The 16,348-nt window shown below is 38.3% G+C and overlaps 1 protein-coding gene across 1 annotated transcript in view; it reads right to left on the reverse strand.

The window, feature by feature from the left end:
* Window positions 1-305: 305 nt before the first annotated feature.
* CSMD3 (CUB and Sushi multiple domains 3) overlaps window positions 306-16,348 on the reverse strand; it is a gene marked incomplete at its 5' end in the record, with an annotated part of 553,604 nt that continues 537,561 nt past the window's right edge. The window contains 7 exons of the mRNA XM_081116493.1: window positions 306-2,269; window positions 4,039-4,174; window positions 6,206-6,293; window positions 8,608-8,720; window positions 11,861-12,019; window positions 14,658-14,723; window positions 15,782-15,961. Of these exons, the coding sequence (XP_080972619.1) occupies window positions 2,110-2,269; window positions 4,039-4,174; window positions 6,206-6,293; window positions 8,608-8,720; window positions 11,861-12,019; window positions 14,658-14,723; window positions 15,782-15,961 (902 nt within the window). The 3' untranslated portion in view covers window positions 306-2,109. The remainder of the gene's footprint in view (window positions 2,270-4,038; window positions 4,175-6,205; window positions 6,294-8,607; window positions 8,721-11,860; window positions 12,020-14,657; window positions 14,724-15,781; window positions 15,962-16,348) is intronic.

The raw sequence follows: 16,348 nt of genomic DNA on the forward strand, positions 1-16,348 counted from the left end.
ATGAGAAATCATCAGGTATACCTAAATTCAAATAGTATTATTAAAATGTTTACATTCAAGAAAAATTCAGAGATGAGGTTCTTGTGATATTATTATTTTAAGTGGGAATCTACACACTTCTAAAGAGTGTCACTGTTGGGGAACTATAGAATATGAAGACAAAAAACACCTACATCTCATTGCTAGGTAGCTAAATATACATAATATGAACTTTTGGAACCTTGAAATATAAAAGAAATATGGGCCGTTCATTCTTTTTACTGACCAGTATACTGTCAGGCAAATTTTTAAAAGAACACACATTTTACAAAAGCAATTATCCATTTTTATTTTGTTTACATTGCACTGAAAATTTACATCATACTTTTACAAAGTTTTTTTTTCCCCATAAAAATATACTTCTTTACAAAAGTGTATGCATTAATATAAGAGGAGTAGCCAGTTGCAGAAGAAACATTGTTTAAACAAGATCTTAAATGTATTAACCTTAACATTAATGAATGAATCGTTGTTATTGCAGTCATTTGAATAAACAAGAATAAATAACTGATGGCGTAAAATTTAAAACGGCATCCTGTCAGTAGAGTACAATGTTGAGAAAATTGTATGAATTTCCAAAACAAAGTATCTCAAGGTGGTTTACAAGAAATTCACTAAATGAAGAGAGAGATGCAAGCAGCGCTCGCTCCAGGGTGCAATGATTTCTCTTAGGCACTCTGTCTCATGGTACAGAAAGTCAAGACTGTTTACAGAGTTATCCATACTTGAAAGGGACAACAAAGAGTTCACACTGGGCACATAATTTATTCAATGAAGTAAAACATGCTAGAAAAGGAAGGCAATGACCTATTAAATAAAAATGCTGGCATTACTGTGACGCAGTTGTAAATGAGCCACCAATAACTCGCAAATGCATGTCTTAACTTGACAAGGAAAGAAACCTGTCATGCCCGAACCTACTTCTTAAAAATAAGAGTATAAAAATCTAAAGTATACGAAAATTTGGTAAATCCACAGCTTTAGGGCAAAAAATTATATTGGTGATTTGACAGAGTAGAATTTTTTGTCATTACGTTTAGGGGCTGGTCCGAATGTATGTCTAATTCATTGTTACATAAAAGTTCAAAACAACGGTAAGTAGATTTGAAGGCTCAACTGGGAGAACAAGTGTGAGTATTATAAACTAATTACAATAGGTGACTAGGTTTCATCTGGTCTTTCGAAAACACTGGGAAGTTTGGAAAAGGATGGCAAGTTTGGTGTCTCAGATAACTGCAAAATCGTCATCCTCATAGCTAATTTTTGCCAGCTTAAGTGGCTTCTGGGCGACAGGACTGACTGAGGCCAGGAGTTCACAGTGTCCAGCGTGGCTCTGAACACGCGTGGCCACATGGTGCGGGGGTCGGAGGACAGCGCGGTGATCTTGCCGTTCTCAGGAGCTATGGCGACCAGGTGAAGAAAGAATAGCAGCGTGATCCCGGGAACAAAAACCAGAAAGCGTGACCCCAGAGCGGCGGCCGCCCCTGCTGGGCACACACCAGCTGTAAACGCGCCGGGCCCCACTCAGTCTCCGTCAAGCAGGGAGACCAGGGAGACCAGGGAGACCAGGGAGACCGTGACTCAATTGACAAGAACGGAGAACAAGCAGCCAGCAGAGTGGCGTGAAATGCAGATCTGGGTGTGATGGAGCACGTGACAGTTACAGAGACGTCAGCGACCTACTGACTCTTGTGAGTATAGCTCTTATTGTCTACCCTATATCTTTTTTTTTTTTTAAAAACCCAGTCCCTCTAATATAGTTTATAAAGCACAGAAATACTGATATGGATGCTCCTCCAATATATGCAAATAAGTTTATGTTTTAGAATAATCTCCTTTTTTAAAAAAGCAAATAAACTGTGAGTAAGCACTCTCAGAGTGCAGCGGATTTCTGTAAAACTCTCCACGGCAAACATGAAGAAGGGCTGTGGTCCAGTTTATGAAAAACACTCTCTTCTCTATCATTCCTCTGCAAAAGGTGAGCCAGCAAGTCCTGAAAAGTGTGCTTTATTCTTTTTAGCAGTGAGCGCCTGTGCGCTGTTGCGGGCGTGGCCTCCCGCGCCCCGCGGCCTACACCATGGTGCAGACCGTGTTGAGGTTGGGGTCGAAGCGGACGGCCTTCCCCTCGGCCGCCTTGGCGCTCGTGTCGTACATGGGGTTCTCGAACGCCGCCTGGCCGTTGTTGTTTTCGTGAACCGAGCAGCCTGTGTACTGCGTTTTGGGTGCAGTCCTGTTGACGAGAACACTGGTTAGCTACGTGCTCACTTTCTCCTAGACACAGCGGCCGGGGGCTCAGACCGATATCCCTGAGTTAGCATTGTTCACGGATAAGGCAACTTCACAGCATCTACTGACAAGTCATAAACTCAGTACATTACAGTTGAATAAGTTACCTGTCGCTTTTAAATCCCGAGTGGCTTTATTTACATATAATACATATTTATATATAGCACCGATATGAGCAATGCAAATATAAATAAGTGATATATTATGGCCATGACCATAAATTTTCTTATGAAATATTAAATTATCATTCCGAATTAGCATGCATAATATAAATAAGTTGTGATGATGATGATGAATTTAAATCTCATTACTATTTATTCATTCATTTACCAAATATTTATTGAGCATCTATGATGTGCCAGGCATGATCCTAGGCATTAAAAAAAATATATATGTATATATATATATACACATACACACACACATACACACCACACATGTATATAGATTTTAATGGACACAGTCAAACAGAACGCACTGAAACATACAATGAGATATTATTCAGTCACATAAAGGAATGAAGTACTGAGGCATGCTGTTGCATGGATGAAACTTTAAAAACATTGTTAAGTTTAAGAAGCCAGATACAAAATATCATGTATTGTATGATTCCAATTATATGAAATATCCAGAATAGGCAAGTCAGCCCAGACAGAAAGCCGATTAGTTGCCTGGGCTGGGGTAAGGGGAATGAGGAATGACTGCTTATGGTAGAGTTTCATTTTGGGGTGATGAAAATGTGGAACTAGCAGTGATGGCTCCGTGACATTGTGAATGCACTGCCTGTCCCTGAAGCGTACACCTAGGAAGGTGTACATGGTGTCCTGTTGTGGGTTTCTTACCACAGTAATAGAAAAGATTGTCATAGCTTGCTTTATAAATACACTTAATAATGATTTTATCATCCATAAAGTCTGATATTGACAAGGCCTAAATAGCTGCTTAGACACAAGTAATACAAATTTATGTAACTCATTCTTATATAATACGGAGACTAATATTTATAATAAAAACATCAGTTTGGGGGAAAGTCCACATAGGAAGTATTCATTTAATTATCTGGTTACCTACATCATTTTTTCTTGATAAGGGATGGTCTTAAATAGTGGAGAATTACATAGCAAAGCCTCTCAGGAGGACGTTGTAATGGGTGTAGTCAATGAGGACCGATAATAATATGTCACAAATACAACGGGTGAATTGCCTAATCTTCTTAAAGCAAAAGAAAGAACTGGGGAAGACTTAGAGGATTCTATGGAAGGCCTGCCTGGGTAAAATTGGTCCGAATTGTCATGCAAACTAAGGGTTTTGGTCCTAAGTTTCTTCCTAGTTCTCTGAATAAATCTGGAAGCAGATATCACCTCTTTAATTTAAAACTTAGCCTCGATTTTGTATCTCTAAAGTCTCATTATGGATAATTTAAAAATAACTTGTACAGTTAGTTTTGTACTAGGAAATTGATAGGCAAGAGAAGAAAGGGTTAGGTTGGATGCTTGGGAACCTTAACAGAGCAATTTTTGTTGTGTGCAGATAGGGTCGGTGAAGAGGCTGGCAGGGAAAATCAGGTTTTCAACAACTGTGGCGATATTTGGCAACAGATATTGCCACAACCCAGAAAAAAAAAAAAAAGGAAATTAAAATTTAAAGTGTAGTAGTAAAAAGAACATGACTATAGATTTGGGAAATATCTGTAGTTAAAATCAACAAACTTACCTTTGTTTATAAAGATAAAATCCAAATCCTGCAAATATAAGTGCAAAAAAAGGCACAAGAATAGCAATGGCCACAGAACTACTATTTGTACCATGAGGTTGATTTGAAGAATTTAAACCCTCTGACATATTCAGTCCTATAAAAAAAAAATTATAAATACATAATCAATTTATCACACTTTTCTGAACCAATTAATTTCTTCCTTTCTTGAAAATGTACATAGCGTAAAAAAACAAGTCACGAAACTCCTCCCGCTCATTTCCACCCAGTTTTGCACAATGCCTACTATGCGGGAGACCTTTTCTCAGGAAAGGGTACAGGATACAAAACAGGCAAAGCCTCTGGACTGAAGAGTTTCTACACCTGGAGGAGACTGAGAGCGAAGTGGGTGCAGGGGCCTGAATTAAGGGCCAGAGTTCCCTAGGGAGGGAAGGGTGCTTCCACCGGGCCTGTAGGAGTGTTCTCTGGAGGGTGCGCGATAGGAGCTGGGCCTTGAGGAAAGCCTGGAGAACGGATGCAGGAGGAAGCTGGACCATTAACCCGGGGGTGGGAAGCTCAGGGGCATATTCACAGGATGCGACAAGCGACAGGCACAGATGTGTAGAAATGACTGCGGTGGGAGTAGGAGGATGGTTTCCTGGGGCTGCACTCTGAGACGGCATAACTGTTCCAGAGAGCTCAGACTCACTGCTCACTCGCAGTGAGGGGTAACGAGGTGCTCAGGAAGGAAAGGCGGCAGGGGATGGGCTCGAGGGGGCCCGGCCTGGGAGCCAGAGCGGCTGGAAGGGTGCAGTAACCACCCAGATAAAACAAAATTAAGACGCGGACTGAAAGGGAGAGCATGGAGAGGTGGGTGCAGGGGAGCACTCTGGAGTTAAAATCCTCAGACCTTGTTTGTGTACATGAAAGAGGCGGAAAGGCGTAGGCTTAGGGCGTTTTGCTTGGGGCTGAGGAAATGGCGATGCCATTAGCAGGTAGAAAATGAGAAGAATCAGGGTTGTCACCAGGAAAAATCAGGGTTGTCAAGAGGAAAAATCAGGGCTGTCAAGAGGAAATAACTAAGAGTTATATTTCAGTCCTCTTGTTATAGGTTCTGTTTTAGACATGCAGTGTTTGAGATGCCTTTGGAAATATTATATGACGACATCGTGCATTTAATTGCACGACTTGTTACAGTACCATGTTAATGTTTTACCCTGTTTTTAAAAAGAACACACTTTTAGGGAAGGCATTATCTGAAATAACATACTATTATGGTTCATTTAGAGAAAGCTAATTTCACTTTTTGATAAATAGTTATATTCAACTAAGTGATATCTTAGGCCAGGTTAAAACAGCTACAACCTTATTCTATACTATTTTTTCCAGGGACTCAGAATACTTATATAAAAGTTTAAATTAAATTTGTAAGAAAATGTCAAATAGTGATTTTTTAGAGCTTGAATTTATTCTTTATGTATCAACACCCCAATAAGACAATGGGAGACAGTATAACTTAGGAAAATTATGTACCCCCCAAGAAAAAGAAAACTATACCCCAAAACTATGTTACACCCCCAAGAAGTTATACACCCAAAGGTATGTTAATAAATACATTTCAAGCAAGGCCATTAAATGCTTACACACATTTTAGCGGAATTGGAAATAAGAACAAAACCCCGTGCCTCCCGACACAGCAAATTTACGTATCTGAAGAGCACAGAGCCCTGAAAAGAGACCATCTCTCAAAGTTATTTCTCCTTTCCAGACCCCGTGAGTTTCTCAAAGTGCCTCTACATCTTCAAAGGAGTAAGAAAATTGCAACAATATTCAAACTGAAGAGAAGTATTACAGTTCTCATGAGATAAGATAATGTAATTTACAGTTTAATATTTTCCTTTATATCTATATCACTTTTTCTCCTTTTTACTTGCTTAAGGGCAAGACAGTTTGTCATATTTATTAGAAATATGATGAAAAAACCACAATGTACAGAGGTGTTACAGAGAGAACCAATATTTTGAAGAATGGGATTATTTAAAAGGCTATCAAAATGGATCAATGCATAGTTCTGACAATGCAAAATTCAAAATATAGTAAGTGTGCCTAATATGCAAAATCCACTTTACTTCCTTATGATGTCTGGAGCAATAAATCAACTACATGAAAATCAAAATGAATACGTTACCCAGTCTTTGGAGTCCAAATTGCCCATAATCTTTGCCCTGAATAAATCCTTGAAACACATAAGTAGCTCCATCAGGCTCAGCAGAAACCTAAAAATATTTATAATTTGATTAAATATGAAGACTGGCCACAGCTATATTTTCTCTGCCTTAATAAGTATTCAGTTTTATTCTGAAATGAATATTATGCAAAGTCCCTTCCTCTAGAGCTTTCTCCTATATAAAACACAGAACATTGTACAAATCTGCCATCATTAAAAGCAAAATAAAAATTTTCATTTTAAAAGAATTATATTAAGAAAGGGAAGGCTGATTATTAATATTATGATATAGATATATAGATTTCCTTTAGGCCAAGGAAACAACTGTCAAAGAAAAGGGCAAGGATATGATGAAATAGGAGGCAAATGCTCAATTAAAAATTAAAGTATGAAAATACCATGTTTTTAGATTAAATTACTGCTCAGCATATATGCACTTCTCCCCACTCCCATGGGCCTTCATAGGAAGAGTGTACTTCCCCTCTCATTGAGTTGGGTTTGGTCCTGAGACGTGCTTTGGCCAATGGGATGTGGGTGGAACTGACACTGCAAGTTCCTAGCCTAGGTCTTAAGAGGCGTCATAATAAGTTAAGTCAGTCAGGCACAAAGGGCCACATATTCTATACTTCCAACAATATGAAAGTCCAGAACAGGGAAATCTGTAGAGACCGAAAATACATTTGTGGCTGCCTAGGGCCGGGGTGGTGATGGGGGAGCCTGGGTGGATAACAGCTACAGGATATGGAATTTCTTTCTGAGGTGATAAAAATATTCTGAAATCAACTGCAGTGATGGTTAAACATTTGCAAATATACTAAGTGCCACTGAATTCAACACTATAAATGGGTGAATTGTAGGGTATGTGAGTTATATTTCAATAGAGCTGTTACCAAGAGGGGGGTGCATGTTTTCTACCATGCCCCTCAGTGCCTCTCACCTGACCAAAAATAAGCCTCAGGTAGCTGCCGCTCCTGCAGCCTGGGCCCCAGAACCAGACCCTGAGCAGCTCTGAGCGTTACCCTGGCGTCGGGGGAGCCCGGGGAATGTGCGCGGACTCACAGCAGGCCACAGCCAGCCCGGGCACGTTAGCCAGAACCAAACACTGGCTCAGTGACTGCGATTTTCTCGCTATGTCTGATGCTGCAAATGCTGACTCCTAATATATTTTTAAAAGACTTTACCATTTGATCTCACAGATAAAAAAGAAATTGAAACATTTCAGTGTTCCTGATAAGTAGCAATAATGATTAACCCTGAAGTTTGTTCTAATTAGCGGCAAATGGCGACCTAAGTCATGTGTATTATTATAAAAGTTGTAAAAAACAAAACAAAACAAAAAAAACAACCTTGACCATGTCCCCTTCAGACCAAAATAGCATACCAAGCGATCCCTACAACTCTGACAGATCGCCACAAGCGGTAACATTTTCCCCCCTTATCCTCAGACATCGTGCTCTGGGTATGGCTGTATTTAAAAATGAAATACTTCTAAAAGAATAGCTTAAACGCTCATATTTAAATACATTCACTTTGTCTCCTAGATGAAATAAAACAATTAAACAACCTGAGGGCATTGAAGACAAGATTTGATCCCCAACTCCGTGAATAGTGGCACAGGCAGGAAAACAGAAGGGACACTTGTCCCTCAAGAACCAGACTTGCCGAGGCCCAGGGCTTCCCGCACATCTCCCCTGCGGGCTGCTTTCGGAAAGAAGGCCTGCTCCTGGAGAGGGGGGGTCACAGCTTCTCTCTCTCACGCTCACTTTTCAACAAAGGCTCCCGCACTATGTGAATCTAAACCTTGCTGGCAACTCCCAGGTGAGAAGCTCCATTCACATTAGTGGCTGACTAGGACGGGGTGGCCCCGCGGGGGACTCCCGCAACCCTCTCCCCACGTGAAGCAGTTTACACAGCTTCCTGTTCATAGACAAACATTAATGGGCATACTTAATTTTTCTGAAGCCTTTTATTGGTATGTTGCATATGCCTTAAATAGTGGTTCCAGACAAACACCGGATTATACTTAATACAGATTTATTTATCGCACTACTGACTACAGACAAAATACATGCAATGAGACCCATAAAAAAACTATCTATAAGTACACCTAAGTTTTACAAAAGTAAGCAAAACTCCCCAGAATCCAAAAATCCTAGGCTTACCACTCTAGATTACTAAATATACTCAGCCATGTTTTTTTAAAAAAATTACCCATGATAGTAATTTTGCCCTTTTTACGTATGTGTGTGTGTTCATAATTAGCAAAATTTAGAATATTACCTTTTTCTGGAATTTTAATGACAAACCTAAGCACAAATTTGTTGTTAAAAATCAGAGGCAGACTTTTAAAGAATGATACTTACGAAGCCATCCATGGACCAATTTTCCTCCTTCATTTTCTTAGCAGAAGCATGAGCTGGTACTTTAATAAAATAGATGTGTAACATCAGGCGGGCTTCCTGGCTTTTATATACTCCTGTAGAAACATTAATGCTTCATTTCATTATCTATAACTCCTTACATATCTCATATAATACATATGATAGCAAAAATAAATAACTCAAGGCCCAGTCAAGGCCAGCTTTGTCTGTGATGTTATTCACAAATCCTGCAACGAACATCCGATCTCTCTCTCAGCTGAAGTTCTCAACTTAAATCTTCATTGTGGGGTTCAAATGACCTACGCTATTAAATTTAGGTATTAATGTTCTTAATAGCATCATTCCGTGATATTGCAAACAAAATTATTTCTTTCCCCAAAGATACTGAAAATCTTTGAAAACATGAATCAAATTTTAAAATCATTTATATATTTTTCTTAAAAGACATTGGGTGCCGACCATGTGAAAGACAATATTCTAGATGCAACTGGAGCCACGGAGATGAATATATGTTGTTCCTATAATAAAGATACGATGCTTAAAAGCATTTTCCAGTAAGTAGGAGATATACGTCGGGTGTACAACTAACTAAAATACGTGAGAGAATATACGAAATAAAAGCCCAGAAAGGAGAGGGATTATTTCACACTGGAGTGATCAGGAAATTCTTGTTTGAAAAAAGCCTTTGAGCTGGGTCTTGAAAAATCAGGTAGGATTTTTAGTGCAACAAGGTCAATGTAGGTAACGGCATAAAAGAGAGAAGAAAACATATAAACAATGTGGGTGTTTTTTTTTCTTAAATGGTAGTTATTTTAAGAGTAGAAATAGGCTGGGATGTACATGTGTCCAGTGGACTAATAATGAATAAAGTTCTAAGTTAAAGTTTGATGATTAAATGCTGGTTGAAATTTTACCCGTTCATTCACTCACTTAACCTTTCACCCGTGTAACAAGGTATCCCAGGAATATGCTGGGGGTACAAAGATAATAAAAAATAGATCCTGACATAATGTGAATTACAATGGATAGAAAAAATATACGAGCAATAAAAAATAACAGTGCTGGGCAATGTTGTCAGTGATGTCTACAGAGACAGCGACAGCAAATTAAATTAATCTAATCGTTCAGGTTTGCTTTTCTGTATTTGTAAAAATTTGTTTTGGAAAATGTCTAGATTAGAGGGAGTTTCCTCTAGAAGAACGCGGGCGTCGGAGGCCCTGGCCGCCCTCGCCCACTCGGAAGCCCGTGCGTGACTGAAGCCCGCCCTCCGCACAGGCGGACACTGCTAGTGGGCTTTTGAACAACTCGGGTTGGAACTGCTTAAGTCAATTGGGAAAAATCCACGCATAACTGGACCCACGCGGTTCAAATCTGTGTTGTTCAAGGGTCAACAATACACACGTATTGTGTGCTAACTCTTTTATAGAAAATTTAAAAATGGTTTGTTTCAAAGTTACATTGACTCAGTCGTCACAATTTAAAGGCATTTCTCTTGTTCATATAAAGCTGCTTTCAAGGTGGATCAGGCAACTGTAATTTTTTTAATCCTCACTTGAGGACATGCTTAGAGAGAGGGAAGGGGGAGGAAGGGAGGGAGGAGGGAGGGAGGGGGAGAGAGAGAGACATCGATGGAGAAACATCAATCGGTTGTCTTCCATGCGGGCCCCACTGGGGGACAGACCCGCAACTCAGGCATGCGCCCAGATTGGGAACCGAACCAACAGCCTTTTGGAGCACAGGACAATGCTCAGCCAACCGAGCCACTCTGGCCAGGCTCAACTATCTATAATTTTAAAAATACAATATATATTAACATCTAATACTTTTTACTCTGGGGTTTAGTACAGGATCATCCGATAATTCTAAATGATGCTGAGAGTTCTATTTATGGGGTATACCTCCAATATCCCAGTGGATGTCTGAAATTGCAGATAGTCCAGAACCCTTTATATATTATGTTTTTTTTCCCCTAAACATAAATACCTATAATAGAGTTTAAATTACTAATTAGGCACAATAAGATATTAACAACAGTAACTGTGAAACAGAACAATTACAATAATATACTATAATAAAAGTGAGCTTCCTCTCTCAAAATATCTTACTGCAGATGCTCATGAGATGAGATGATAGGATGTGGTGAGATGAAGTGAGGTGAGTGATGCAGGCATTGTGACTTCGCATGAGGTTGCTGCTGACCTTCTGTTGAGATGGATACTAAGTGACTTAGGGTGGGTAGCATAAGCATGGATACACAAAACCAAGAATGAATTACTTTCCAGCTGGGAGGGATGGAGCAATATAGAGCAATATTTCATCATGCTACACAGACAGCTTGCAATTTATAACCATAAAGTGTTCACTTCTGGAATATTCCATTTAATATTTTTGGGCCACAACTGACCTTGGGTAACAAAAACCATGGAAAGTGAAACCACAGATTGGGAGGGGTGCTACTGTATTTGAAATCTATACATAGCAAAGATGTTTAAAAATATATATATTTCATATGTGCAATACCAAGATTTAAAATATATTTTTTAATGAGAGCAATAATTCAGATTCATTACTTTGACAATTTTGTTGAAGCCTATTTTGTTTCAGATGCTGTTCTAACCTCTGAGATATAGTCTGGCTATGTTTGTAATGTGAAGACTACTTTAGAAGGGTCATCAGGCTTATTGTTGACCAGATGACATTTGAGAAAACATCTGAATGTCATAAAAAGAAGGAATCAAAGATAGCAAGAGTAGTGTGCACTAGGCAGAGAAAACAGAAACTTGAAAAGGCCGAGCTGCTGGATAGCAGTGTGAGTTTCTTATGCCCTTTTAAAGTAGTGTAGTTCTACCTTTTCTGTCTTAACTTATGGTGCCCACCTAAACATTTTCATTTGAAGAAATAATTTTGTGACCATAAAATAGATTGCAAATCACAGATCCAGTCTCTTTGGTGTTATGAGAATAGAGGAAGATTTAGCTATATTCAAATTAAAAGTTCTGCTCTATTTTATGATGTGTCATTCTAGCTACATAAAAATATTCCATAGGGAGCTTTATTTTAGTATCACAGAGTTTTACATTTGTGTAGAAATATATATGCATCAATCCAAAGGGCCAGAAAGCCTTGTTTCTGAGTGAATTATAAATGTCATAAAAAAGTAACACATATTTCACAGTGATGAAAAATGATGAAATGATGGAATGAAGGCATTATTTGTTGCTCTTTAATGCAATACCTGAAAGCAGCAGTTCCATGTTGCTGTTGCTGAGTGTTGCGTTGACTCTCCCTGTGGAAGCGTTGAAACTAGTGACTGTCAAGGTCATGGGTTGTTTCCTTCCTTTGAAATTGTAAGAGCCTTTCCATATATAATTTTGGGCAAACACATCATCGGGAACTGTGAATAGATTGAATAAACAAACATTAATTTTATGGTGTTCTGTAAATACAAGCCTTAAGTAGTAGATTAATGTATGGTAGTTTATCCGATAGTGATATTCACTAAATATGTAATAATGTGGAATGTGTATTATAAAATGAATTCTTCACATAAAAATGTTTCCATTATTGTAGAATAAACCAAAATTGTAACAACCTAGATTTGTACTTGAGTCATCAATAAAAGATAAACACCAATTAATTACACTTAGTGTCCAACTAAATATCAAGTTTACTTATGTTTAGTCTCCTATAATATCTTTATTTCAGAAGGAAAATAGAATTATTTTATTGAGTCAAGTCAGTCTATATACCAGTCCCAAGAGGACTGCTTTTCTTCTAGCAGTGGGAGTAGATTCATTGGAGGAAGATCATAGAGATAACCCCCCACCTCCTTGCAAAATAGCCTTGGAAGACTTTCAGGAGAGACACTCCATTGTCCCCTGTACACAATGCTAGTTCAGTTATCCCAATAACTGATGCTCTGCCATACACACAGCTTTGAGAATAGATGAAGAATTGTCACTAGAATTGTCTGTCATTGAGGGAGAGAAAAATTGTAGCAGAATCAAAGACTATTATAAATGTTATAAAACTTCCATCTAAAGAAAAAACACTCTATGTTAGATACATCCAAATAAGACTTAATATTTTTATTAAAATTAGTTACATCATTTACAGTTAGAGAAATTAGGTATGTCAAACTCTACTCAGATCCTGGGAAGAGGCTGAGAGAAGTTTCCATTAATCCTAGACATCATAATAAAGCACCCCCCCCCCCCCCGAGTTGGGTGAGTGAGTGAATGGCATGGATTTAGGGAAAAGCTTTTTTTTATTTCCTTATAATAGTCATATTTGTCATCTAATGTTCTCTATCATTAGTATTATGAAGATAAAATATGGAAACTTTAGATTTTATAGCTCTGCGTAGTTGCTAATAAAACATATATTTGGCAGACATGTAGTTGGTATCATGAAAAATCCATAGTCCTGACTCTGTAAACTTTGCCAAGTCAACCTTCCAGTAGCATTTCCTCCCCAAACCTCAAACTACACAGTTATGCTCTGTATGTATAGGGGAACTTTGCCTAAAAATTTGATACAGTGTATATGTAAAAAGCCCTTGACTTAGTAAGCACCATAAAGAGTTTTTAGCTTTAAAAAAGTATATCTGGCCTTGGCTGGGTAGCTCAGTTGGCTAGGACATTGTCCTGATACACCAAGGTCGCAGATCCAATTCCTGATCAGGACACATTCAAGAATCAATCAATAAATGAATAAATAAGTGAAAGAACAAATCATTATTTCTCTCTCTCTCTTCCTCTCTCTCTCTAAAAAAACATCAATTTAAAAAAAAAATCAAAAAATATCAGATTAAAAAAAAAGTGTACCTAGGACAAATTTGTAGGAGGGAGTAACAAGCTAAATTGCCCTATATTACAAAAATCAGGAATTTGGAAGTAACAGACTCTTAGTTGTAAAGATAACAGGAGGAACAAGGGAGAGGGAGGTTCTGGCAAATGGTAGGCACAGAAAAATAAGTGTTGCCCTGGCCAGTCTGGCTCAGTGTTTAGAGCGTCAGCCGGTGGACTGAGGGTCCCAGGTTCCCTTCAGACCAAGGGCATGTACCTTGGTTGCAGGTTCGATCCGGGGCCCATGAGGGAGGCAACCAATAGGTGTCTGTCTGTCTGTCTGTCTGTCTCTGTCAAATTTAGATTTCAAAATAATTAAGCTCTAGTGTTATATTTTTCATTTTAATTATGTCGTTAGCTCATGATTTACTCATAGGCATAAATTTTGTTCCTAATTTCCAAACAATCAGAAAATTTAAAAATGTATCCATTTTCTTATTAGCTTTTAGTTGTATCATGATCAGAAAAGGCTGTTTTGACATTTGTGTAGATTTATTTATTGCTTAATATATGATCAACTGTTACAGCTGTCCTATGTGCCTTTGAGAAAAGTATATATTCTATAATTGTTTGATGCAGAAACCTTTACAATTGTATACCGGTCAAACTTATTATGTTATTTAGCTATTCCATTATTATTTTTTGTCTGCCTGGTTTACTTATTGGTGATCACTGGAGTGCTGTGCCCAGGACAGTCCAGGTTTACACTTGATGTGCTGGAGTTATTATTATTCAGAGCACCCATCTGGTCCTCAATAAAGCATCTCCCTTGGAAAATTCTGTGCATTGATTCACCATTACAGTTTTCTGACTCCGTTGCTAACCTTCCTCTCCTTTGTTGACATCTCTGTGACTGCCTTAGTGACATTCCGGCTGCTATTGCTGAGTGTTGAATGAATCAGTGCCTCAGAGTTTTGTGGGCACTCCAGTTTATAACATGCACACTGAGAATTTCTGAACCCAACTGAAATGAGGTCCTATCACTTTTCCTGGCTCAATACAACTGGGCCAAATCTATCTCCAAGGTAGAGATTAGACTCTAAGTCTTTAATCTTATTAGTAGCTTTTCATTTATATCAGGGTAAATAAAACATTGACTAATACTAAAAGAGCAGCTCTCCTCTATGAGCCTTTACTACTAATTTAGAAATCATGACTTCTAGAGAAACAATGAAAGTTACTAACCACTTAGCTTTGGGCTGGGAGTTCCTAGTGCAGGTCTGGGATCTTTCACCAATATTTTGGAACCAGCTATGAAAAGAAACAAACATGTTTATAAGAGTTAATATAATTAACTCATACATACACACACCAAAAAATGTGATCCCATGTCAATTTTATTTTCTGATCTATCATATAATTTTCTCCAAAATGTCCTGTTCATCAAAGCTCCTCTGTCCCCACTCAACATGCCTGTTGTAAAGCTAACAATTTCAGTAATTACCCCTATTATGGTCCAGGGAAACAAGGGGGAAGATTTGTGCTGCCATATCATAGGACACTGTTTCTTATTCTAGAGGCTTATCTAACATGACCAAACTTTGGGAAATACTTTTTTACCAGGGTTATTCTGCCAGAAGTGTATGAGCCCAGGAATGCTAGCAGCAATTTTTCTACTGTAGTGGGTTGAAGAGTGTATCCCTAAAATGTATGTTCACCAGAAACCTCAGAATATGACCTCATTTGGAAATAGGGTCTTTGAAGATTAATTAGTTGGGGCCCTTAAGGTGAAATAATCCTGAAATAATCCCTAAATCTAAAGACTGATGTCGTTATAAGAAAAAGAGGGGACTTACAGAGATACAGTACACAGGATAGGCCATGTGAAGATGAAAGTAGAAGTTGAGGTGGGGCAGCTCTAGGCCAAGGAATGCCAAGAATCACCAGAAGCCATCAGAAGTCAGGAATGATTCTGCCCTAGAGCCTTCAGGAGACACTTGGCCCTACTGATTTTGGTCTTCTGACCTCCAGAAGTGTGAGATAATAAGATTATATTCTTTCAAACCACTCGCCTTGTGGTATTTTGCTATGGTTAGCCCTACAGAACTAGTACACCTACCGTGAATAGAAAACTAGAAGTAATGAAAGCAAGAACAAAAAAACCAACAGAATATGGAAAAGCAGCTACGAAGACCTGAATAACATGGTTGTGCCTCTGGGTCCAGCAGTATCTACATCACTCCTTTCCTCAGAGTTGGCCAACAAGTTTCCCCTTGTTCCTAAGCTAATTTGAATTTGTTGATCTTTTGTCTCTTGCATCTGAGAGGTCAAAATATCTTCTGTGAAAAGGTTTTATAGAAAAAACTTACCTTCACAAACAGGGACTTTTCCAGTCCAGGTGTTATCAGATCTACACACCCTATGTTCTGTTCCACCTGCTAGGAAGAAGCCAGGCTGACAGGTATAAATCAGCGTATACCCGTGGGACGGAAGGTCCATTCCTACCACATTGGCATGAACAGGAGTTTCCGGCTGCTTACAGCTGTGGGCTGTATTAAAAAAAGAGAAAAATGTTCATTTTTATAGACATGCTAAGAAAATTTTGAGACTGGAGTCATAACATATTTTTAAAGGTATGTCAATGCCTTTATATAAATACACTTTAAAATAATTATTCTAACGAATCAAAGGAAATGTGAAATGTAAATACACATTCTGATTTCATAGACTAGCATTTCCTAGACAATTATCTGTTGAACGTAATATTAAGAGGTAAACTGAGGGGGAAAAAGTCTGTGGATAATTGAGCTCATAAATGTATACTATATCATCATTTTAGAGAATCACAATACATATTAGCATTTTAAAGGACCAAAAAGGTCTACAATAAAATACCTTTTAAAGTCTGTAAAACTCAAATTTTCTATACTAGTTTA

This window comes from Miniopterus schreibersii (assembly GCF_964146895.1).
Source record: "Miniopterus schreibersii genome assembly, chromosome: 17".
NCBI classification, from domain to species: domain Eukaryota; kingdom Metazoa; phylum Chordata; class Mammalia; order Chiroptera; family Miniopteridae; genus Miniopterus; species Miniopterus schreibersii.